At 39.4% G+C, this 26925-nt stretch overlaps 1 protein-coding gene across 1 annotated transcript in view; it reads left to right on the forward strand.

The window, feature by feature from the left end:
• TENM1 (teneurin transmembrane protein 1) overlaps nucleotides 1-26925 on the forward strand; it is a 631171-nt gene that overhangs the window by 542661 nt on the left and 61585 nt on the right. Inside the window, exons 22-24 of the mRNA XM_032474729.1 lie at nucleotides 1737-1986; nucleotides 9974-9994; nucleotides 15220-15452. Of these exons, the coding sequence (XP_032330620.1) occupies nucleotides 1737-1986; nucleotides 9974-9994; nucleotides 15220-15452 (504 nt within the window). The remainder of the gene's footprint in view (nucleotides 1-1736; nucleotides 1987-9973; nucleotides 9995-15219; nucleotides 15453-26925) is intronic.

A 26925-nucleotide genomic window follows, 5' to 3' on the forward strand; every position in this document is an offset into this window, starting at 1 on the left:
AGGATACAAATGAGAGGGCAATGAGAAGGGAGACTGAGGAAGGAGGCAAGAGGCAAATCATGAAGGACTTCGTACGCCTTAATAATAAGGAACATGCCCCTTATCCCATCAGGGATATGGAGCTATTGGAAGGTATAGAGCCAGAGGTTGGAAAAATCTCTACAGCAGGTTTGTGGACAATGGATTGAAGATGAGTATGCATAGAGACCAGGAGACCAAAAAGTTAAGAAAAACTGAACTAAAGTGGTAGTAGAAATGGAGACCATGAAACTGGTTCAACATATTTTAGGAGGCAGGCTCAATGGGGGTTTAGTAATGAATTCGATTTAGAGAATGAGGAAAAGAAGAGCAACAGTGGTGCCCACATTTCCAACTTGGAAATACACGCATGTTGATACCACTCATAAGATCAGTAGGGAACGCAGGAGGAAGGGCAGGGTTTGGTAAGGAATGCAGAAAAATAATGAGTTCAGTTTTAAACTTGTTGAGTTTGAGGTACTCTGGGGGCATCCAAGCAAAGAGATCTAGTAGGAAATTGCATATCAGGTGAGACCTCTGGACAGGAGAAAGTTTCAGCATAGTGAGGTGGGAGTTAAAGCCATGAGAATGGATGAGATCGCCCAAAGAAAATGACTGCAGAGTATTTTCCAGCATTTTCATAAGTCAGTATCTCTATTTCCTGCACTGATGATAGTGAGATATGGTCCAAAAGAGTGGAAAATTCAAGTCCCTTCCTTATATCTTTGAAGTGCATTCTAGCAATATGATTTCTTTTCTTTTCACAGAAGTAGATTACCTTCCTGATTGTGTTTTGCTAAGGTTAATAATAAAATTGACTGATACTCCCTTTTCAGGAACCAGTTGCATAGTGAGGGTAGTTTGAAGTCAGACAGTTGTGTGCCACGCATGAGAAAAAAGTCAACCAGAGATGGAAAATCAGCCACAGATGATTCACAAAGTCCCAAATGAGCAGGAGATCATTAAGAGTTAGTCAGTCATCAAATGCTTTATTGAGGCATTTAAAATCAGCATTAAAAGGACTGGGTATATTGCCTCACTTCACAGATGGACAGACTGAGGAAAGGTGTTATGCTGCCGTTTGTTGTAGCTGTGCAGTTAAATAAAATCTGGGGTGATGTGCTTCATTCTCAAGTTCTTTTGTGGCAGGCTAGTGCTCCTTCCTGCTTTGAATAATGAGAGAGAAATTAAAATATTGCTGAGAATATTGTGTGGTAATTTTTTTATTGAGGTATAGTCAGTTCACAAAGTTGTGCTAATTTCTGGTTTACCACATAATGTTTCAGTTACATATATATTCATTTTCATATTCATTTTCACTATAGGCTGTTACAAGATATTGAATATAGTTCCCTGTGCTATACAGTATGACCTTGTTCATCTATTTTTTATATAGTAGTTAGTATCTGCAAATCTCAAATTCCCAATTTATCCCTTCACCCTCCCCTTTCCACCCTGGTAAGCATAAGTTTGTTTTCCATGTCTGTGAGTCTCTTTCTGTTTTGTAAATAAGTTCATTTGTGTCATTTTTTTAGATTCCACAAAAAAGTAATATTATATGGTATTTTTCTTTCTCTGACTTTACTTAGTATAATGACCTCCAGATCCATCCATGTTGCTGTAAATGGCATTATTTTATTCTTTTTTATGGCTAAGTAGTATTCCTTTGTATATATGTATGTGTGGTGATTTTTTAAATTCTTTTTTCTTGGATCTAGGAATCATACATAAAGGGAATGGAGAAAATATGTTCATTTCCCAGCAACCTCCAGTCATATCAACCATAATGGGTAATGGACACCAACGGAGTGTAGCCTGCACCAACTGCAATGGCCCCGCCCATAACAACAAACTCTTCGCTCCTGTTGCCTTAGCTTCTGGCCCTGATGGTAGTGTGTATGTTGGTGACTTCAATTTTGTAAGGCGAATATTTCCCTCGGGAAACTCCGTTAGTATTTTGGAATTAAGGTAAGTCTCCTCTAATCTCTGTGTTTGCTTAGTGGATAAGGAAAAGGCAAGAATAAGATAACATGAAGAGACAAGGCATTGCCAGAAGGAGCCAAAAGGCACTTGCCCATATTGTAATACGGAGCTTAGATGCAGGAATAGGGACAAAGACATAGATCAACAGGCCTCCTCCGACTTGAAGGAACCTTTGAGCACTGCTTTGGAGAAACAGGAAGTGTTGACATCCCTGTATGTGTGGCCTTCCCTGGGTGCATTCCTGTCACTGACGTGGATCTCAGTACTTCCGAGTGCTCAGGTAAGTCACTCAACCCTTGCTCTGGCCACTAGGAAGACTGATCAAAAATCTCTAGTATTCATTCTAGCAGACAGAGATATTGTCAGATCCAAAAGGCTAAATTTTCTAAGTTCTCCAGGTCCAATCTTTGGAAGTGGTCAGTTCATTAAAAGGAAAATGGTAGTCTGAGTTTGCGTGGCATGATAAAAGGAAGAAGAATTAGTTTTTTATCCTTAAAAGCTCTAATCCATTGGGGAAAAAATGATTAAAGCATTTATCTTTAGACATTCTTACTCTGCTTTAGGGATTTTCTTGAGAGTACAAAGTATTTTTGACACCTTTTGAAAGGAACTCGCGTTTTGGTATTGCATAATCTGAAATTACACAAAGATAACAACTAAATAGACCATGGCGTATTCAGCTTTATTTCTCCCTTTCTAAGGATCTAAGACACAAATTTATGTCCCCTGGAGTCCTAGAAAAGGAAAGCATCCATGCCCATCCCAGTATGGATAGACAAACCTGTTTCCTTTCCCCTGGGTAAACTGGTAGAGCATTTCTTCTAATTGGTTATGACAGCTTTATCCCTGACACATGCCTTCAGGATCTTAGGCTGAAAGTTTCCCTATGTCCCAGAAGATTTTGATGCCACTCTATAAGCTATCCCATAAAACAATTGTTGCCTTAGACATTACCTCATTAACGTGAAAAGTAGTGACCAAAAATATTGGCTGGGACAACAGAGACATTGATGCAGCAACTTATAACAGTTGGGACCAGTCAAAGCACATGAAAAGTCTTGGATCATTCTCATTTAACACCTATATTCATACAAAGATAGAAATTTGAATGTATAAGGACATTCCTTGAAATTTTTTAGATTCTTGAGCTTTGCTTTGCAATCTACCTCCCTTTTCTCAGACTGAATTAGTCCTTCATACCTAGCTGGGGAAATCTACTCCCAAGTCCCCATCCATTTTTCACATTAATTCACTCCAGTTTTAATACATTTCTTAATTATAATTGCAAACGCTGTCATAGAGAAGAAAGCTGTTAAATCCCTTGACTGATAAAAAAAAATAGACTGTAAAGTTAAGATTTTATAAAGATAAAGCACATCTAGAAAGTCTAAAAAGGTACTAATTCATAATACCCTGCCCTAATCAAATGTTCATGTACCTCAGGATGTCACACCTCACGGGGATTTGTCATTACCAGCAGTATATCCGTCTGTGCACCTAGTTACTGGAAAGTCAACGAGGAAGACCGAGATGGTTGTATGCCTGGATTTGGAAATGTTTTATACAGTGTTCTACGTTGTTCTCAAAATCCTAGGGATGCTCTGTCTACATGATGCCAAATGTGGATGGAGCACTGAGCAATTCGTTCACCATCTGAATGTTTCCAGGCATGCAGATACTGGCCGTCAGATAGACAGAGATCTCTATATTTCTCAAAGGAAAAAAACCATAGGATTATCTATAAAAACAAAAAAATAATAATATTACTATAAAGAAAACCCAGCTAAATTTAGTCCTATCCCTGGTAATTTAAATGCAAATTTACCTAAGGTGGAACAATTGTCATTCATAGGTGAGATTCTCCCTTGGTCAAGGATTCTTAACAGTTCACAAATTTGCATTTTAGTCCAAAGTACCTCATGACCTTCAGCACAAAGTCATTTGAAGAATAAAATAGAGTAACTTGGACCCTAATGGCAAAGTGATTTTCTCAGTATAAAGAAACATTTGTTTCTGACAGAGTGAAGTCTTTTCCAATCCCTCTGTTCCTTCTTACTCCTACAACACTGTTTTCTCTCAGTGTCGCAGCTCTCAGACACCTAGCCAAGCACACCCCAGGAGCTCACACACCCAGGCTCTCACTCAGCCTGACTCTCCCTAGCTGGCTCTTCTGAGCTGATAGCCTTTAGAGCAGTTCTTCCTATTTTTTTTTTTTTTTAATTCTCAGAACCTTTTTGAGAATCTATTGAATGTTATGGGCCTACCCTCACCAAAGGAAAAAACAAAAACACATTCACACAAAATTGTACACATGATTTCAAGGGTCACATATTTTCCTTCTCTCCTCACATACCCCTGCCCCCCCCCCCCCCCAGCAACCTAACCCTGTGGCTGAAGCCCTTTCATAGACTCAGGGTCAAGATTCCCTGCATTAGGTTCAAGGAGAAAAAGACAGTTTTCTCCTTTCTCTACTCCAACATTCCTGTGATTAGCCATTGGAGAAATAAGCTGATTGAATACATATATATATGATCACTTTGAACTAATTAATAAGCAATTTGACTATAGTCAAAACCAGGAACCCAGTTTATGGCAGCAAACATTATCTGTCACGTTTACTCAGAAACTAGTATCATTCTTATTAGATTCACTTTTTTTAAAAAAGTATCTATCCTGATCAGTAGCCTATATTATATACAGTGCATCTTTCACATATAGTTGGTGAATGTATATATTTGCTTTTTAACTTTCCCAGGTTTAAATTTCCTGGGGAGAAATAAGTTGATATAAGATATCTTAACAAGCATAATGTTCATTGAATTCTACTATATGTAGACAGAAACTTCATTTTGTACCAGTTTTTTTGTTGTTAGAATCAGTTAATTATTCTTGCCCACCCCCGTGCATATTAGTCATTTTATTTGGTTGAGTCATCTGTTTCCTTGGAAACACAGACTATATATACTCATAATGTTATTGGTTGCATTTAAAACTGTGAATGGAAGAGCAATATCGTCCATAAGTTATTACAGAAAAGGATAGAGAACGTTCTAGCTCTTCACTCTCTGTCAGGTTATTCATTATAGAACTTAATAGAATTACTCTGTTCTCTACTTTTGTGTCTATGAAATTAACTTCAAGTTAATATTTGGGTATCCTCTTATATGCCTTCTGTGGTTTAATTTGTATTTAAGATCCACAGATGTGTAGTTCTCAGCCCAAAGTTTGAGGACATTTTGAGAGGACATAAAGCTTGTTACTACTGGATGCCCTTCTACATTTTCTTCTATTCCATCTTCCTGTTCCATATTGGACCACATTGAACAATTCTTGATGCTCCTTGACATTTCAAAGATTAGAAGACTATAGATTTTTCCTACCTTAGCTCTACTGATCCAAACCATCCCCAACTGAGTTTCCTTCATGTGACCTCAAAAATAATTTCATCATCATTGGTTGCCAATCATTTCTTTCCTCTAGCTGGTCCCCCATTGTCTGAATGGGGAGGGTAAGGAAAAGTCAGTTATGTCATTGTTATTAGCAACATGCCAAGGGTAACAGTATTGTTAGTTAAGTATATAGGCCCCCTTTGCCTGTTTACTGCAGATTTCATCCACCAATATACATCTTGGTGCTTCCTTTCAGTGAGAAAGTGAGGTAAGCTAAAGAAGGGAAGCTGATAAGATCATGCAGCTAAACCTACAGGAGTCTCAAAAATACATTCCATGAAGATTTTTTAAAAGATAGATTCATTTCTGTGTTAGGCAGTATAGGTCTACGTATCCCTAGTGATTTGCTTCTCATGTTAAAATTTGAAACACACACACACACATATTTCAGTAACACAAAAGTAATATTACAGATTTGTGAGCTTAGTGATAGAGAAGTCCATGGAGGTATCTGGTGCAATACAGTGCCCACTACATCCCTGACAGTTGGTCGGCTCTACTTGGTTTGATCCCTTTCAATAATAGAAAATTTACAGATCTCTCTTGACAGCACATTGCATGTTTGGAAAGCTCTGTTAGAAAATTCTTCCTTCTGCTGAACCAAAATCTGCCTTCATGAAACATCTACTCAGTAGCGGCAAGTTTTAACACCTGAAGCAGCACAGAAACCACTTCCCTCATTTCCCTGACAAACATTCACAAGCATGATGGCAGATGGCATAGGTTCCTGCGCTTTCTCTTCTTCTTTCGAAGCATCCCCCAGTCCTTCAACTATTTCTTCTCAATTATGACTCTGTTTCTTTTTCCTTTGATTATGGCCTCAGGGTCACTTTCCAGTTTTCTAAAACTTACAGGGATAATTATGTAAGTAAAAACAGGAGACACCGTATCAAATGCTTTGCAAGAATTCAAATAGGAATATCCCCCGCTCCCCTCTCATCTTCTAATTTCACAAATTTATTAGAAAATCTATTAAGCGTGACTGGAAATGATTTATTCTTTATAAAAACCTCATGCTGTTATTGTTCAAGATGCTGTTATTCTCTAGATATTTATTTTGTCCTTCCCATAAAAATAAAAGAAAGAAAAAAAATTAGAGGCTGGCAAATGCTTCTTGGTAACTTGAGTCATTTGGCTTTGACAAATGTCAGTGTGACATAAAAATTTCTCTTGAGATCTTACTGTTTCTTTTACAGTGACTGCTTAATATTTCTTACATGGTGCTCAGAACTCAACTCATGTGCTTGACTAGGGGTCGATAGAGCTGGACTAGCTCCCATTTAGGGGCAGTTAGTATGCTGAGGGGCAGTGGAATTTGTAGAGTGCTCTGCTGAAGGGACAAATGGAACCCGGACTTTGAGAGCTCCGAAAATACCTGAGAAATGACCAAGGACCATCCTCTTGTCAGCAGCACTGGAGCTCCAAACAGAGAAACAAACTACCTGTAGATGAAATAGGTGTTTACCTTCCAATTTAATCTCATGTATCAGCAGTGACACTCAAAGGCTCCCTTCACCTCACCCTAAAACATCTTTGCCGGCCTTCCACAGCACCCCAATTTCCACTCTAAGAAATGTGTTCCTTTGAGTGAGACATTGCCTCTCCAAGAGTCCCCAGCCAAAGAACCTGTGTTAGCATAATGGCCCAGCAAGCTAAAATCACCTTTAGTCCCTGGGCGTGGATTTGTTTGTCAGATTGATTTTCAAGCCAAGTGCTATAGCTGAAAGCAGGGCCCTAAAACACAAGACAGGTAAGTTGTGACAAGGCCAAGGACAGAGCCAGAGAATGAGAAGGATAATCTTAGACGAGGGTCTGTGGAAGGTGGAAGCACTAAGAAGTCAGCGAGTGGCAAGAGTGGGAACTTGGTCTTCAAAGGGAAAGTACCATGGAAAGATGAGCAGGGAGGGAAGTCCGTTCTTTGACATCAAATATTTCTGACTAAGTATGAGGAAAGAAGCTGAGAACAGCATGAAGGACAAGCGAAGTGCAGCCACCACCACAGAGCAGGCCAAGCAAACTCCAGTGCGCCTGCTCACGAGGCAGCAATTCCGAAATGGGCATATCCGTTCTTTCTCCATCCCCCACCTCACCAAAATATGCAAAGAATAGGTCAAACATGGTGTTAAGTGAAAGAAGCCAGGCACAAAAGGATATATCTTATATGATTCCATTTATATGAAATGTCCAGAATCCACAAATCCATAGAGACAGAAAGCAGATTAGTGGTTGCCTGGGGGGCTGGGGAGTGGTGGGAATGGGGACTGACTGCTGGTGGGTACAGGGTTTCTTCATGAGATGATGAGAATATTCTGGAATTGGATGATAGGGATGGTTGCACAACTCTATAAATGTACTAGAAAGTGGCGAATTGCACTTTTTCGAAGGGTGAACTTTATGGTATGTGAATTACATCTTAACAAAAAGTTTTTAATTAAAAAAAAAAAGACTAGATAGCCCTTTTAATCATGTAGGTCCTAAACAAAATCAAAAATCTGCTTGAAGATCCTACCATCAAGATCATTTCTTGCTCTACAAAGGTTTGCATTTCCACTCCTTTTTCCTCCCAACGCATGGCAAGCTTCAAGTCAGTTAGTTGCCAGGTGGTCATGCCCACTGATGGGCCCAGGCACTTGTGAAGCGCTCACACACCGACACCTCAGCATGCAGTTGGTCTTGAGCTAGACAGCAGACTGACTGTGGTGCTGGCTCGGTCCTAAATCTTTAACTAAAAGTAATTCTGAGACAGAACAAGGTCACACACTGGAAATAAATTCCGTCATTTTCACTTCCTCCCCCTGAGATGTTAATGAGAGAAGCTGCTCTGCATAATATGGGACATCTTTCCAAATTCACAGTGACATTATTGGCAGGATCAGAAGCAGCTGCAAGAAAGTCAAACCATCCCCCTCCCCACCCCTTGCCATCACCTAAGAATTTCAAAACCCTTTGTAGTCAAACAAATGGTTCTGTACCATAAGAATCTGTTGTAGATAAAACCCTGCTTTAATGAGGTCCTTCTAGTACTTTCACAGCTCATCTTCCTTCAAGAGGATCAGGTAACAGTGATTAGAACCAGCCTCAAGCACACTCACCCAGTAATTTAGAAGCTATGAAAACAAGCAAGTGTCTAGAGACAAAGAAACTCAGAGGTTCAAATGCCCAAGGCCAGGTTTCTAATCACATCTCCCCACCCTTACCTTTTGATCTTTTGTGTCAACCCATAGGATACCCACCCTTTTGAGGCGGGCCCCCTGAAACAGAAAATTCAGTGGATTCTTACCTGTAGCCCAACTAGTAAAATCCCAGCAAGATTCTCTTCAAAAAGAATCGACTCAGTTGTTGCAGATAACTTCAAATGAAATCATTTTGTTTCTTTTCTTCTTTCCTGATGTTCCAAAGAATAAGAACATTTTTCTCATTTAGATAAAAAGATTTGTTATCTTCATGTTTTTCAAAATGACATAAGGGCCAGGTTTAAAAGGATTTCAAATTTTAAATGACTATATTTCACAGATGATTATAGCCTTTTAATTCTGGGCAGATTTGACCCAAAGTCAGGCCTATACACCGACTTTGCTCTCTGTGTGAGAAGCCCCACACCAGGTCCCAGAGTGAAATACCGCAAGCAGTGCCCTGTGCCAAGAGGCTTGCAGATCAGGGGTCCCCCGAGTATTTTCTGCTTCTGACCTGACAGTTTTGTTTTGCACACCCCAGTTGCCGTCTTGGAGCATGGGTAGCTGGACAACACAAGGCCCTAGAAGTTTGATGTACGCGATATTTTATTGAAGCTATTTTGATGCAGCAGTTTTGATGCCAGGGACATTTTGTCATGGTCAAAGAAAAAACTTTCATACTTTCAATTTGTTTTTTTTTAACATTGCTAAGTAATATGCTAATGTGTACAAGAGATGTCCCTATCTTATGTCTGCGATTATATACGTGGCTTAAGGTTGGGTTTTAGGATGTCTTTGGCACACAAGATGATAATAGAAGAGTGAATTTGCATTCTGATACATGGCTTTCAAAACAGAGTCTAGAATGGTCAGACCCTGTGCCATGGCTGCTTCTTCAAAACCTAGCCCAGTGGTTCTTAAACCTGCCTCTGCATCAGAATCACCCGCTGAGGTGGTTAAAGATGGAATTCCTGGGCCCCACTCCCACCCTTTTGGGATTCGGATTCAGTGTGACTGGGGGCAGCCCCAGGAAGTTGCATATGCAGCAGGAACCCAACTGATTCTGATGAAGACTGTCCAGAGAAAACTTTTTGAAAAACTGCCTTAGAGATTTGCCCACCCACCAGGCAGGATATTCAGTCACCTTGACTCCATCTCAGGAGGAGCACCCGGAAGGGATTGGATCCGCTCTGCTTTGTACATCTGACTAAGCGATCCCTGTGGAGTCCCTCTAACAGCCACAAGCTGAGTTAGGAGCGCGTGGGTCTGGTTAGACTTGGCTTGTTGAATGATACTGATGACTCTCTGTTTGCTTTTACTTGCCACTCGTGGATACCTTGTGCACCCTAGAAACAGAGACACCAGACATAGGTAAGCAAATCACGTGGGTGGCTGCCTAATGCCCCTTTTGCCTGAGAGGCCACCTCCTAATAATGTGCTAACAGGGAAACGTTACCTCTTAAGTAAGTTTACAGGAATAAGGTGAAGGTGAACTTGGAGGTTGTAACTCAGGTAAGTGTCTTCCAAAAGGAGAGTGTGCCACTAAGTGGGAATTTGCTGGAGAATCAGAATTCACCAAAAAGAAAACAAGATAAGTGGAAGCTGGCAGTTCAATACTTCACGGGAAAGCAAGGCCTTAAGTCTCATTGTTTTCCTTAGGTGAGATCACAAATGAGTCTGTAAGTTCAAATAGATTCGACGTTTGCAAGGTGCAGGTAGAGAGAGAGGTAGCACAGCCATCTTCCTGCTTCCAGACATGTGGCTGACGAGTGTAGTAAGAGACAGTGACCATGAGGATCTTCTTGAATAAGATTTTCCTTTCTCCTTTTATGCAACCTCAGGGTTTCTATTTTACCCCACCAAAAAGAAATAATAGAAAAATTCTAAACTGACCATTTACCAATGAGGGCACATAGCTCTGAAATTAGTCATAATGAGTATTTCTGTTCAATTTGTTTATGCATTACACTTGTCAGAACTGTTCTAAATTACCTGAAATTGCAAAGGACAAAATTGAATTTGTTCACTTTCGAATGACAATTGTCATCAAAATGGCACTGATAGGGTTTGTAACTTGCATTTCGTTTGGGAGATGCCACTTCCTAAATGCCAGTGCACAAGATCAGCCTTGCTACTTTGGCATAACTGATTCCTTAAGCAAATTAAGTTGGTTGTCAAATTGCTTACTGGGGAAGTGTTGCACAGTATTAATTATAAGCATTAATTGCCCATTTAACAATCTGTATGATTTTAAGTAGCATGAATGGAGTGATCTTTGCTAAGTTGAAGGGCGTTGCTCGAATGTAAAACTAGCCAGAAGGTGACAATAGGTCTAACGCTGAAGTTATAAGAGAAATCTTCATGTATCTCAAATCACAATATGCATTTAGACATGAGGGACTAGAACAAATTGAAATGTAGTCCAGTGGTTTTTCTTTCTCAGGTTTGGCATGTTTTCACAAAGTAGAAAGAAACCAATCTCAAAAGAGCTGACGTGCACTTGGGAAATGGCATGAAATGGCAAGAAATTGCATCTCAGTATAGGAGACCTTCCTGACTGTTGGCTGTCAAGAAAATAACAATCAGATTTGAATTTGGGGCATTGGTCTATTCCATTTTCTAAAGGCCAGTGTGCAAAGCTTGAGGACAGCCTCGCTGAGCGACATAGGATGTGTTGGTCAGTTAAACGAAGACAGGAGCACTGATTTTTTTTTTTTTTTTTTTTTTTTTGCCACCTTGAGAACAAGAGTATTGTGAAGGGATTTATTTTGCACACACAGTCATATATGATCTAATCTAATCTTAGTCCAGGCCCGGACTTTTTAGTGACCCTGGGTGAGCCTTCTATGTGTCTGAGTTTCCCCAGCTGAGATTTGAGGAGAATGATAATTCCAACTTTCCTCACAGGCACATTGGGGTTATTCAATAATAAATGAATGTAATGCATTCCAAAGTGCTTTTGTGCAAATAACATTTCTGTTGGAAAAACAGCCTGTGGACTTCTCCTAAACAAAACATGATTAATCTGGCTCAGTTGAAATGTCCACAAACTGGCTACCAAAGTGTTGAAGGTTATTTCAGGGAAGGGTTGTGACCCTTTCTTTCTTCTAGAAAGATCTAAGGGCACTGGGAAAAATTAATTCTGAAAGCAGAAGTGCAACTAAGTATGTCAAAACTTTTACTCAAACCCCTATTTAAGCAGTCTTTGCTTCAGAGGTGCTTTGTCTGATATGACTGCCAAATCAATTCTGGAGTCTGTTGGGGCCCTTTACAGTTTATTTACAGCAGCTGTCATGGTGGGTCCAGGGTTGAAGATGTCCCTGGAATCTACCGGATTCTCTTATTTGATGAAGGTAAGTAGGAAAAATCAAGTATTCCAATTGGATTTGATTTTTTTTTCCAATTAAAACCATAAACTGGGTCTCAAATCAGTATTTGCCAGCCTTACTATCATTAACACACATAAATATGCTTAGAGGGCAGATGCAATTACAAATACAATCAGGAACATGCCAGTCCTTAAGAGTATTTTAATTATTCTGATGATCCTCTCTCCTCCATTTTGCTTGACTAAGTACCCAAGGCCTGAACTCTTCCATATCTTAGTTTCATGTCTAGCAGTTTATTTTAGTTCAGCACTTACTGAACGTCGACCTTGTCAGACACTCTGTTGGCACTGAGGTACAGAGAGGAATAAGGTTCCTATCTGTAAAGAGCTCACAGTGTAGTTGGAGAGAGATATATGTGAAAAAACAGTACTTACACCCAGTGCTCAGATCTCAGTTTCTAATACCATTCTCCAGTAAAAGGAACCAGGGGTCTTTGGAGAAATGATTCATTCTAGTCCTGGGGAAGGGATTATACAAAATAAGCCTGGAGCATTTGTAGTTCCAGAAAACAAGGAAGTGCTCAAAACAAAACAAAATGCCCACATTGACATGCGGGTATTTAAGGGGCCCCCAAGCCAACAGAAAGAGCTCCTAGTGGCCAAAGCTCGAACAATTTGACCAGCAAAATAAAGTAGCATTGAATTTTAATGCAAAGTATAAAGCAAATATTCACAAATCCATACTGATATAAATAAATGGTTGAATTCATAAATAAATAGAGGAGAAAAGACAAAGCACTCATGAAGAATTCCAAACAATGTATGTAAGTACTCGACCCTCAAGGAGGTGGAGTATAATTCCCCTAAGTGTTGCCTTCGCAGAGTGACTTCCTTCCCAAAAGTACAATGTGGAAAGTGGGAGAGAAAGAGTTACTTTACAGTGGAGACACCTGACAAACACTACCTTAGCCAAGCGATCGAGGTCAACATCAGCAGTGATAAGTCATGTTGATACTATGTACCCTTGATTTGATTTGATGAGAAGGGCACTTTACCCTTGTGGTCTTCCTCCCCAAAACCTGTAACTCCTGTCCAACGATGAGGAAAAGAATCAGACTCTTTCTGGTGGAGAACATCCTACAGAATCCCTGACCAATACTCCTGTTAAGGTCATCAAACACAAGGGAAGTCTGTGAAACTCACGCCCCAGAGGAGCCTAAGGAGACATGAAGACTAAATATAATTTGGTGTCCTAATTGAAATCTTGAAACAGAAAAAGGACATGAAGTAAAAACTAAGAAAATCTGAATAAAGTATGGACTTCAGCTAATAATTTTAAAAAATAATACTAGTACAAAGTGATAGGTGCTTCTAAGTCACGTGTCCCTCCTCTCCGCTCATTTCTCTCCCTTTCTACCTCTGTTGTAACACTCGGATTTGTGACACTCATAGCCTGTTTACTGATCTGACTCCCTCACTAGACTGTGACTTTCATGAAGAAAGAGGCTGTGCTGTGCACACAAGGTGATCTCCAGACCATAGCACAGTTCCCAGGCACATTGTTTGCACTTAGTAAATACTTTTTAATGAACTGATGAGCAAATACACAGTACAGAAATGCTACCAAGGAAGAAGTGCAGGTGAGAGATGGTGGGGCCTTAGACTGACTAATGACTGTGGAGATAAAGAGAAGGCAGCAGATTGGAAAAGAGTTTAGGAGGTAGAACTTTTTTTAAGTGATGTTTTACTGGATATGAGGAATGGTGGAAAGAAGGAGCAGGAAAGAATGGCTTCTTGTTTCTGGCTTAGACAACTGGGTGTGAGGCAGAGTGCTGGGCAGTGAGCACATGAGAGAGAAGACAAGGTTGCTCTCCTCCAAGGTCTCATGGTTTATTGGGGGATACAAGTACATTTTAAAAAATTAATGATATTTAATCCCCAGAATAGAGGTAAGTGTAGTGCAAATAACAGTGCCTAGAGATTTAATGACAGCTTCCTTCAGAAGATGATGCCTGAGTAAAGCCTTAAAAGACATATAAGAGTTAATTATTAAGTGAAGAAAGGAATGTGTTCCACACCAAGGAACATTTAAAAGTTTGTAGAGCTTTTAAAGATGGGAGCCAAAGTATCAGAATAACCCTGGAGGCAGTATAGGGGGCAGAGGGGTTGGATTTAAGATTTTAACACCTCCTATGGGCAGGACTATGGACAATATTCTAGGGCAGAGATGACAAGAGTTAGAACTAATGTGATGGCAGGAAGGGTACAAGAAGAGAAAGATTCTGAAAGCTAGTTTTCAGGCACAGTTGCATGTGGAGAGAAAAGGAGGAAGTAAGGGTTAGACCTTCCAGGTTTGGAGCTTGGATGATGTCAGCAGTACATGAAACTTCAGTTCAAGCAAAATGTTCCCAAAACCAAAGTTCCTGCAGCCATCAGAAAAATGAAATTAGGAAGAATCAAAACTAATGAACAACCTCAGCCACGTATGCAGATAAAAATAACACAGGACCCTATGTGAATATGTAATTGAAGAGTTTCGGAAATAACCAAAATACAATCAAGGTTAACTTGAGTGTCACCTTTAGGCCGTATAGGTGATTGTGATTATACCGAAAAAAGATCAAACATAATCACTTCTATTATGCACTGAAAGAAGGAAAAATGGATTAGAGAAGTGTAGTGGTCAGCTAAAAAAAGGAAGTTTGGCGAGGAGAGGTTTGGCACAATGTATCTCCAGCACAGACCTCCATAAGCCACCCTCCTCAAGTTTTGTGCATGCCTTTCAATTTCCAACAGGAGCCTGAGAGGATGGTAGTGACCCCACGTGAGGCAGAAAGCTCAGAAGACAAGAAGTAGGTTTTTGAAGGATGGGGAAGGCAGGAAGAGAATGACTTCTGTTTGGATTTGTTGAGTTTGAGGTGACTGTGAGACATCCAGGCAGTCATCTAGTAGGTCATTGGAGAACTGGGTATGACAGGTATGTATGAGAAAAAGGATCTCCTGGGATTTTCTCTCTTCTGCTTCTTCCTCTACCTCCAAATGGATGGTGTTGGCATATTAGGATCATTACAATTTAACAGTACACGTTGAATTTTTTATACTCAGACCCATTACTGGAAAAACAAAGAGGTATCCATCTTCTCAGTACATAAGAAGGAAAATACATTCTTTCATCTCTTAAGAGAATTTTCTATTTGTGACAAAAGGCGGGCCCTGGGGGGTATACTGAACAAATTGCTTTGAATAACTTTATTTTTCTCTTCCTTAGCACAAGTCCTGCTCACAAATACTATCTGGCTATGGACCCTGTGTCTGAATCACTTTACCTATCAGACACCAATACTCGAAAAGTGTACAAGTTGAAATCTCTTGTGGAGACAAAAGATCTGTCCAAGAATTTTGAAGTGGTGGCCGGAACAGGTGATCAGTGCCTTCCCTTTGACCAGAGTCACTGTGGAGATGGAGGGAGAGCGTCGGAAGCTTCACTGAACAGCCCTCGAGGTAAAAAAAAAATCCTTTTGTCATCTAAAGATTTCATTTGACTTCACAGAATCCCAAGAATGTTGCTGCACTGTTGTCCACCCCTCTCTGAAGTCTATTCTGGAAGATAGGCACACCCAGGACTAATTTGTGGCCAACATGCATTAGAATAGTCATAACTGTTACAAAAATATTAAAATACTTCTTTTCTGGTTGGTAAATAATTGTTGACCAGAACCCACTGTCTCCCTGGTCCCTGACCCCCACCCATCCCCAGGATCTTCCTGGAGACTCCCTACAGCCCAACAACTAAAGGGTTACCTCCCGGCCCAGCAGAGCCTCAAGGAGGAGGGCTTTAGCACTGTGGCCCGCACTGGTTGGGGTCAGGTCTGTGCCACCTTCTACTACTTTCAAATATATTGACTATCTCACAGACTTTAGACATTTCTGGCTTTTGTGTAGCAACCAACCTTTAATGAACCTTCCTTCCATTAATTTATCATTTATCTAAATCATTCTTAAAGCTGTTTATATTTTCAATTTATATCACCCCTACTATAACAAATTCTTTTTTTTTTTTTTTTTTGCCTTCTGTGAGAGACTGGCCTTACTGTTATTCATACTAAATTTAACTTCTCAATCTTCAAGGGCCAACCCTCTATTCTGTTGCCTGGGATTTGTAAATAAATCTGTGTTCCCCAAGTCAGCCTCATGATTTTATAGACTTGGATCATATCTCCATCTTAGGCCACTAACCTGAAGGACAGTTAACTTTTAAGTCTGTCATTGTATATTATCCACCTTTTCTCCTTAATTATTTAATCATTCTTCTCTGTTCCTTCTCCAAGATGTTGTGTGTTTTTATTTCAGTAAGTTTTGTGAAGTATTCATTTTAGTGGGTTTTAAGAACCTAATTTTTTTTTTTACTATTACATACATAATCACAACTGTTGAAGAAAAATTAAAAAAGAGAAAACACAGAACAAATACATTTTTAATTAAGGTCACCCATAATCCTACCATATCTAGAAAACCACTGTTAACATTTGAATATATATCCTCCTAGACTTTTTTCTCCGCATATCATATATTTTATTATCTAATGATGAAATCATACTATAGAATGCTGTTCTGTAACCTGCTTTTCATACTTAATGTATTATGAACACCTTTCCATGCCAAAAAATATAGTGAGGTCAATATGTTTAATTTGTTAGGCGGTCACTTATTATTTCAAATATTAAGAGGTTACGCTTTAGCTATTTGACATTTGCCATATGGGGATTAAATTTCAACTACAATCAGAATTTAAAGCTTTCCCTTTCTTCAAGGCCATACTCAAGGCCTATGTCCTTTCATAAAGCCCTCTGGCTAACCCCAGCCCATTAAATCTGAATTTCTGTAACTGTGTCTACACTACCCAATTAGCACCTGATTACATCTTGCCTTCTTTTACTTTCCAGTTCTTTCATGAATGTGAGGGGTGTTTTTTTTATTACCAAAGTGAGCTGCTTGAGATGAGAAACTACATCTAATATTTCTTTTGACTCTTCCCCACCTCCATAGCAATATCTTGCACAGTGTGAGATCCACTACACATGCTTCTTGTGTAATTGATCAGTTAGGTAACTCTTATCCATACTCAAGTGTTCCTAAAAGGAACTTCAGTGGCACTTAAAGGGGATGACCTTGTTTCCCTAAGGGAACGTAAGTACCCCCACCCACAAGTATCATGGTAAAGTGTTTGGGAACATTACTTTTTTTCTCTTGTGCCAGAACTCTTTTGGTACACATAGTAGGTCCAGAATAAATATTTAATGAGTGAATGCGTAACTCAGGTGCTATATATAATCAGCTCATCTTTCAAGGAACTGCATCAGGCTGGGTCCCACCTTTTACACAGGTTTAAAACTCTTGCAGATATTATAAAGATTTCTACATGAGAAATAGGGAGGAATCAAGCTTGTATTGTGCCTGAAATTGACATCCTCCTGAGTTGCTGCTAATATGAAAACCACTCATCTCACCTACCACATTCAACCTGCCACACAGAGGACAAATATCTCAGCTTTTCCAAATAAAGGAAATAATTGGTTCACTGCAATTTTTTGTTTTTGTTTTTGTTTTTGTTTTTGTTTTTGTTTTTGTTTTTGTTTGGCTTGGAAAGCAGCAGTAATAGTCCTGATGAGCAGGATTTACATGAATTCTTGATACATCAGTAATGAGAGTGCCAAAAATTTATGTATCTATTAAAGTTAGTATTAAACTAAGTTTTTCTTCTTGTCACAGCTAGTAGTGCATTTTCCTTTGGCTTGATTTACCCAACTTTCTATCTAAGAGTGGCCTTTACAATAATCTGGTACACTTTATTCATCCCGAGGCGGTAAGGGACCCTAAGAACAGCTGGCCCAGGCTTCAGACAGCTGAACATCTAATCCATCCAAGACAGCTTTCACATAACGTACTAAAGGCTGCTGTTGGTAACATCTGCTGTGATCCAGTGAGTGAATGAGGATGTTGAAAGGAAGGTAATGTGTGGCTCACACTTAAGTGTCCATCACATCTCCTTCAACCATGTTAAGAGTGCTTGAGGATCCTGTTAGTGATCTTCAAAATCACTCAGATAGCTGAACCTATGTCCAGACATCAGTTGCTCTGAAAATGCTGGTCAGACCTGCCTAGCTAGGGCATCTATCTCCACGCTGAATACAGACATCACTTAACCCTTGGCAGTGAATCAGGAATGAGATTCTCATTATATGGAATGCTGCAGGGCAATTTCATAGACTTCCATAGAAGGTGGAAAAATCATGTGAGAAGTCATTAAAGCACAGTGTGCAAATTGAGGGGAGAGTATTGCTAATTGCTAATTATGTCTTTGAGGTTCTCCTGCAGGTTCTTTATCTCTTAAGAAAGCCCAATTTGTTTGTTGCCTTACAGCTACCGTGCACGTCAGCTCCTTCGTCCTTCCCCCTTAGAAGACAGCAAATGTTTAATGGATTTCTTTAAGGAGAGGTTTGATTTTTCTCTCCACCTAGAAGCTAATAAAGAAAAGCTGTAGATCAGTAGAAAATGGAAATGTACATCTAGGGAGCACCATTTCTAGGTTAGGAAAGAGAGCTCGCTCTAAGACTTTAACAAGCAACATATTGCAATTACAGGCAGACTCTCCAACATGTCCTTAATTATGCAAGGTAAGTCAAATAAATGTTAATCTGCAAGACAGCTAATTTATTTTCTGAATCTATTCTAAAAATAGGATGAAATAAAATTTGCTTTTGAGATCATTTGTCCTAACGTTGGAATAAATTATCAAATGGGATTAAAACCAGTCACCAAAAGGTGAAAGGTCAAAAGCCATGGGATTTGGGTTTTGGGGTTTTGGGGGGTTTTTTTTTTTTTTTTTTTTTTTGAGAAATGGCAGCAAATTTTGCTGAATACTGGGTTATGGAGCCTAGGCTTTCATGTTCAATCCAGGTAATGCCACTGTTTCTTTGGGCTTTTTTCCTCTTAAATTATATTTTTGTTGTATTTCTTTTTTTTTAAATGGAGGTACTAGGGATTGAACAGAGGACCTTGTGCATGCTAAGCACACACTCTCTACCACTGAGCTATACCCCCACTTCACTCTTTGAATTGTCCTGTGTAAGTGACTACCTCCCTGAACACTGACATAGACTTAATGATGCCATTGACTAGTTTTGTTATGCAGGGCTGGTCATTTAAACACTGGGTACTGAGATTTCTCAGTTGTAAATTGAAGGGCTTGGGATGATCTCCCTCCCAGCTCTGATGTATTAAAAAGCCATAGCTATAACTTACTGAGTGCCTGTTGTGTGCTGTACACCGTGTTAGATATTTACACACAGTATGGCTAATCTTCACAATTCACAAGGTAAATAGTGTTATCCCCATTGCATCGATGAGGAGACAGAGACCCAGCTAGGTTAGGAAATTTACCTAGGGTCAGACAGTTCACAGATAACACTGGATCTCAAACCAGGTCTGCCTGACTCCAAAATCCATGAGGCAAAAAAAAGGGAAAAAAGCCTCTGATGCCTCCACTATACCACACTGCCTCCCCTTCAGCTAAAATCTGTGATCTCTGTTGGCTTCTCCTGGAGGGTAGGAAATAGTGGAAAATACTTTTCAGTCTAGTGACATGTATTCAATAAGAACAAAATATTTTTATTTGGAAGATAAATAACTTTTAGTCTAGTTTCCTTCTCCTATTAAAACTATTTCTCTGATTTTTCTAACCCAGTAGTGGACCCATAGAGCACATGACAGCATTTGCATCATCTGTAAATGTAATTGCTCAGATAAATCTCCAGGAAACCTTGTCACATCTCTTTGGAAGATTCTGCAATTAGGAACTTCACAACTTTTTCTTAAGAGATGGAGTCAGGAAACCTTAACTTTATTAAATTTATTGACTCTTGACTACAACTGGTAGCTAAAAAATGTGTTTAAAGGAAAAATGGAAGTTTTCCTGAATGGAGTTTTGTATAAGATAGCCCCTGGGTTCTTCTCCTGGGAAGAAGTCTTCATCTGATCCAGTTTTACGCACTTTGATTTGAATCCCAATAAAGAGAAACATTTGCCATTTTACTCATCAATACTTCAATGTAATGGGGCAAGGAAAAAAGTTTAGCAAAGAGGTTGATGGTGTGCTAATCCCTGGCATTGTATATGAGTTTGAATTGACTTTGAAAGATGCTTTTAAAACATGCATGGATGATGTAGTTGAAACTTAGGTTCCATTTATTATTTTTACTGCAACTTTCTTTAATTCTACAGAGAACTCAAACTAATGAGTCATGTAATAGATGTCCAAGTACTTAAGCAGAATGTGAAATGGTACTAGGTGGGGATATAAAATAAAATTTGTGACAAGCTGAATACATTTTTTTTTAAGTAGATACAGAGGGTGAAGGAGTGACTGGACAGGATGAAATTAATCAATGATTTAATTTGGTTTTCTTGGACCTCACTAAAGATTACATCTCTCTTTTCATGTGCATCTTTAAGCATACTGACCTGAGAACTCAGCAGGACTTAGGCAACATCCACACAAGTACAAACAGCCCCTGAGCTGTTCCCAAGGAGGGAAATGATCCTTAAAACTTGACTGCTTCCAAAAGTGTTTTTAGGTTATTCACAAAGGAGTTCCTTAAACTTTATTGGCAATTAAGAAGCTGGGTATGATAAAGTTTAGACAAAAACAATCTGTTTTTGTCCCTACCCAGATCTATTTGAGGTACATTCTGAAGCTCTACTGCTTCCCCAGGTATCTACATGCTATTCTGAAAGGCTAAATTTGGGATTAATGGAAAGATGCTAAAACTCTAATCAGTGACATCTTGCTGATGTCACTGGTATCTGTGAGCGAGAGAGTATAGTGCACAAACAGGTATGAGAATGTTCTTTTGGTTCTGTCCAGTGGGGTGCGGTAAGGCTTTCCCTAAATTCCTCTAGTACAGGAACCCTTATGGTGAAATTGACCATTTGGGCTGACAGTAGGACCAGCCCTCACCAAAACTGCAGGCAAACTACAGCCTGAGTAAAATGAATGGTATATTTAGGAAACTATAAATCATTAAGTATTATTAAAGTAAAAATATTTGAGGGTAATAGGAGGAACAGGGCAGGAGTAAGAAGTTTGGGCTTTGTTCTCTAGGCAAAGGATTTGAGGCAGGAAAGTGACAGAATCATCTGATGCATGCATTTTTGATAGATTATTGTGACGGTAAACGTGCTGGAGCGACGCAGGAGCAAAGAAATCATAGGGCGTACTAATATTTATGGGGTAGGCAATGGAGGGGGATCTAATGAAAGAGGCAGAGAACAAACCTTCACAAGAAGAGGAACTGAACAAGGAAAGCTTAGTATCCAGGAAACTGAGGGAATAGTTTGTTTCAAGAAGGTGTGGAAAACAAGATCAAATGTCACATTTGTAGCCACTGGTTTAGGCAATGAGGAGCTCATTGGTGACCCTGCCATTGGTGGTTTGAATGGTGATAGAAGCAGAAGCCAGATTTCAGTCATTGGATGAGCCAGTGAGAGGCGGGAAAGTAAATACCACTAGAGAAGATCACTCTTCTGAGAGGCTTGGATGTGAAAGTGGTAAGTAGTGAGAGGACAAGGCACCCAGGGCAGGCTTTTTCTGTAAGAGACACAGTAACAATTATAGGTAAATGGAAAGATACAGGAGACAGAGAATAAATGATGAAACCAGATCTGGAGGAAACTGGAATAGACCTTGAACGGGAGGGGAGATGGAAGAGACCACCCTAGAATAATGTGTAGGTATAGGGATGAGGATGTTTGTGGATAGAAGAAGCTAGACGGCTGATGGAACTCCATTCTGATAGCCTCAGTGTTCTGGAGAAATAGACCTCTTCTGCTGAAAATGAGGAAGTCAGGTTAGGCGTTGAGGTATGTGGGAAAGATTTGAAAGAGCCACTTAGCAAAGTCAGCTTTCTGGGTGAGATCAACCTTCTCCCACCCAGGGCCAAATTCCCAGCACAGCTTCAAGGCACTTCCTGTGAGACTTTTCCTCCCCTATCCTTGTCCTAGAATCAGAGGCATCTTGATAAAAATAGATTTAAAGCCTTAAAATTCAGCAAAATATTTGCTCCTTATTGCTCAGTGACCCCGTGCTGCTTCCGCTCCTGGGTATCTCTCTCCTAAGCTGTAGTGTTGGTCTCTCGGTGTCCGGCAGCTGCACCTGAGAACCTGGAACCTGTGGTGCAACCAGAATGAGAGCTTAGCTTGTTATTTGCACGGTTGGTCTAACGCATCTGCTTATAAATGTTTTCAAAAGATTTAGACCTGATATTATGTCAGCAGCTGGAACTCGAGAACCTCCCTGCCTATTCTGTGACAACCCTAAAGCCATAAGCTCTTGGTGGAGAAGTCAGACCAAAGGAAAACACTTCCATCTCGCCTGGGCTAATTGGTGCAGGTCACATCCATGGTTAATACAGAGGAACCTGTATTAAGATCATTCCAGTTTTCTAAAGCTACAAATACATTATTAAATGACTTTTTCTTCAGGATTTATTTTAATTTTCATGCATGTATAAGATTCTAGCCAACAGATAATAATTTAGAGGCCAAATACCATGAGAGATAAGCTCCCAGGTTCTGGAGTCAAACAACTGAGTGAAAAGGCCCCATGTGTGACCTTGAGTAAGTCGGCTAACTTCCCTGAGCTTCAGCTTCCTTGTGGATGAAGTTAGAGCTCTAGTAATCATGCCCACATGAGAGTGCTCAGTACTGCGTGCGCAGTGCATTGTAAAGGGCAGTGCCCTGTTTGTAGTGTGTGCACGTGAAATGTCACCTGCTGTTATGATCAGGTGCTGATTTGGGGTTTTTTTTTTTTTAAATGGGCATCTTTTTTTTGTTTATTTGTTTTGGTGGGGAGGGGTAGTTAGGTTTTTTTAATCTTTTTTTTTTTAATGGAGGTACTGAGGACTGAACCCAGGACCTCGTGTTTGCTAAGCATGTGCGCTACCACTGAGCTGTACCCTCTCCCCCAGCACTGTTTTGTTGCTAATAATAATAATGCTGCTTATAATAGTGACCCAAACATGGAATAAGTTACTCTGAAAGGAGGAAATTTTCCAGTTGTCCTTGTGAGTCACTCAGACTTGATAAAGGTCTCAAGGGTGGAATGGTGCCACAAAAGAAACAGGAGTCAAGGTAGCTGGGATTCAGGTATTATATGTGGATTTACTAACTGATCCCTCCTGACCTTGAGATGCAGTCATTCTAGTGCTGGTTCTTTCTACAAGTTGTATTTTGAGGAGCACCCCCGCCCCAAGACCTACCTTACCAAAATAATTCCCTCAGCAGACTGCCATTTCACCATTAAATTCACTCCATAAGGGTTTTCTTCAGATGTGAACTTCAGCATTGAGTGCAGGATATTTGCCTAGGAGAGCAACACATTAATTCCGCATTAAAACACTTAATAGGGGTGTGGAGGACATGGAGCATGGGATGGATGTGTTTGGATAGATCAGATCACCTGAGGGGGACATGCCAGGTGGGAAGTACTCCAGGGAGCATGATAAAGGCTGGTGCTAGGTCTAAGGCCGAATGGCAGCAAAGTGGGGAGAGATGGGGGAATAGCAATGATATACTTCTCTGCAGTATCGTCTAGAATGAAACTTAGACCCCCTACATATCAAGACAGACGGGATGGAATTATGATTCTTCCTCTTTTTATTTAATATCACTAGCCCAAATAACTTTCCTTATCACAGCTCCTCATTGTCCCATCTTTCTTATCTGTCCACTTAAGAATCACCTCAGCTGATAAAAAGAACCCCCCTCCCCAACAAACAAAAATGACAGAGATCACACACTAACAGACTGCAAATCACTTAAATCATATTTTGAGTGGTGTATTATGGTAACCTATAAATAACTAATTGCGTAAAATTGCTTTAGTAGTTTCTAGATGGCAGTTTTAATTAAAAGCACCAGAGACATTTAGAAGTTTAGAAATGGATGGCATGTAATTTGCCCTTTTACCAACCATAAAATGGTAATTAAGGAATTTGATTCACTTCTTCCTATTAAAAGTTTTATGAGAATAGCAAGTTCCTTCTAAATACAGTTTCTCTTCAGCAGAAGGTAGTACGTTTGCTTTATCAGTCTTCTCCAGCAGGGTAAGATGTTTTAATGTTCAAATTCTTCAGAAGTTAATTAGGAAATTTCTTTCAATGCAAAATGTTTGTTTTTGAGGTTCTAAAACATGAAACTGTATTAGAGCTAAAGCTTTGATCACGGCCCCATATTGCTCCACCATCAATATAAGATGGCCCAGTAATTTCAAGTTTACCAAATGCATGGAGCTGACTATAAAATCAAAGAAATAAGGAAGTTGTTTCCTGGTGAGTCTAGCATGCTTTGCTGATTCTTGAAGGAATCTGAAATCTACAATGTGTTGACTTCCCAGGGAACCAAGAATATTCACTCCACAACAGAGGAGTCATCAGAAGATGTTTTTAGCTTCATTGATCCTCCAGCAACACTGGATGAATTAGCAGGTGTAGAGTGTAAAACTCAAACAACATGCAGCAAGCCCAGATGTCTCTGGAAATCCATTATTTTAACATCATCACGGGCTAAAACACAGCTGGAAATGGAGCCAGGAAGCCCATTTTTATTTTATAATTGATCAATTAATTGCATCTTTTGGCCACTTCAGACCAAGGAGTACAGATGGAACCACAGAGGACATTTAGACCAGCATTTTGAAAGTACTAATGACTTAAGTTATACGCACATAAGAAAGACAGCTGCTAAGCTGTTTTTGTTGTTGTTTTTTCCTAAGTTAAGCAGATTCTCAGGTTAACTGAATCTAGGCAGCAAAACTGGTAAAGAAGAGGATCTTTGAAATGTATCATTAAGCCTTTTAATATATGCCCATCTGATCAGTGGGAAATGGTAGCTTGTAACTTGTAGCTTTAATTGGAATTTAGTTATAAATGAAGTTGAGTGTCATTTCTTATCTGCTGTGACCATTTGTATTTCTTTTCCAGTAAACTCACGTTCATATTCTCTGCCAGTTTTTCTACTGAGCCACTGATCTTTCTCTCCTGTAAATTAAGAAAAGCATCCCTTTGTCTCTCATATATGTTGCAAATATTTTCCAAGTTTGTCATTTCTTTTCTTTTTAACCGTGTAGAAGTTTTCTAAGTTTATTTGGTCAGATTTAGCAATATATGTCTTTAAGGTCACTGAAGTTTGTGTCCTTCTAGAAAAGCTTTTCTATAGTAAAGGCATTTTTAAGGCAGGTGGACAGGCCTTTCAGTGACCCTTAAATCATACTCTATGTCTTTCCCATTTGGGTCCCGTGAAATTTGGAAAACTTAGAAAGCGTTTAGAGTAGTTAAAACCAGAGATTTTGGAATCAGGCAGATACAACTGAGTTCAAATGTATTACTAACATCTCTGAGCCACTGTTTCCTCATCTGTAAAATAGAGATACTGTTCCTACCTTCCTTACAGGCGTATAGAGGATAAAATGACACAATATGGATTAAACCAGTGCCTGGCCTAGATTAAGTACTGAATATAGTATAATGATGAGAATAAAAATAAGTAAATAATTTTTAAACTAATAACTATTAAGTGGATTGTTTTCAAGACTAGTAGTAAACATTTTGTTTTCAAAATTGTTTTACTGTATTTGAATTCTTTTCTGTCAAACTTCATTGTATATACACAGCCCTATTTTAATTCTCTTTAGTTACAAAATACATTGTCCAACTAAAGGGAGAAACTGCAGCTATGTTTTTAAAATGCTTGGAGAGAGGCACTGGGAGGAGCTTAGCTGAAGAAAAATGTATGGAAAGTCACAAGTACACATGTGCATAAGGAGACGTGCTAGGATGTCATTATGGTATAAAGAAATGGAAGCAATCTAATAATCCCTCAGTTGGGCTAAGTCAAATCATGGAATATTACACAACATCATATAGTAGTAAAAATGAATCAACTAGATGCACATGTAAAAACATTAATCATCACAAAACATAAGGCTGCATGAATGAAAGAGAAAATTGCAAAAGCTTGTATATGGTGTGATATCATTAGCATATTTTATTGTGGTAAAATATACAAAACAAAACTTACCATTTTAACCATTTTTAAGTGTACAATTCTGAGGCTTTAAGGACATCCACATTGTTGTGCAACCATCACCACCATCCATCTCGTACATAGATTTTTGAAGCACAAAACAAAACTATATATTATTTTTAGATATACACATACGTCGAAAATGTATAGAAACATGCAAAGGAGTGACCCACACTAACTGCAGACTACTGCTTACATCTGCAGAGGAAAGGGATAAAGACATGGGCTTTGGCTAGATCCATCACATTTTCATGTTTTGTTTTGTTTTGTTTTGTTTTTTGAGAGATACATGAAGCAAATGTTAACACCTATTAAATTTGGGTGGTGGATGCATGGCAGTGTGTAATTATTTTCTCAGTTGTCTATCATTGGAAACATTTCATAATTTAAAAAAAAGTTAAGTCAGAAGTAGGATTTGGAAAACAACTTGCAAATTTAATACCTGACAATTCCATTTTAAAAGATGATTGTTTTAAATACGGCTTTCACTCATACAGAGACAGCATTCAAAATATTTAACAACCTGGAAGGCACAGGTACCAACATAACAGAACACACACCAGCTTTGGCCCTGGAGTATGGTCTTTGGGGCCGCCTGCAGTGGCCAGCATTAACCCCTTGTTTTCTGAACTGATTGGATTTGAGGCCCTTCCTTCAGCTGCTGGGCCACCAGCCCCTCCAGCATGTGTCCATACGTGGAGTTGCCTAAATGGCTGACACTGAACTTCCTCAATATTAAGGAGCCTTGATATAATAAGTCAGTTTTATCGTTGCCCAAAGAAATTCACTGTTTCCTTGGGAGTGAGTCCTGGCCCATTTAAAGTTTCTCTCTGAG

Source organism: Camelus ferus, chromosome X, assembly GCF_009834535.1.
Source record: "Camelus ferus isolate YT-003-E chromosome X, BCGSAC_Cfer_1.0, whole genome shotgun sequence".
NCBI lineage: Eukaryota > Metazoa > Chordata > Mammalia > Artiodactyla > Camelidae > Camelus > Camelus ferus.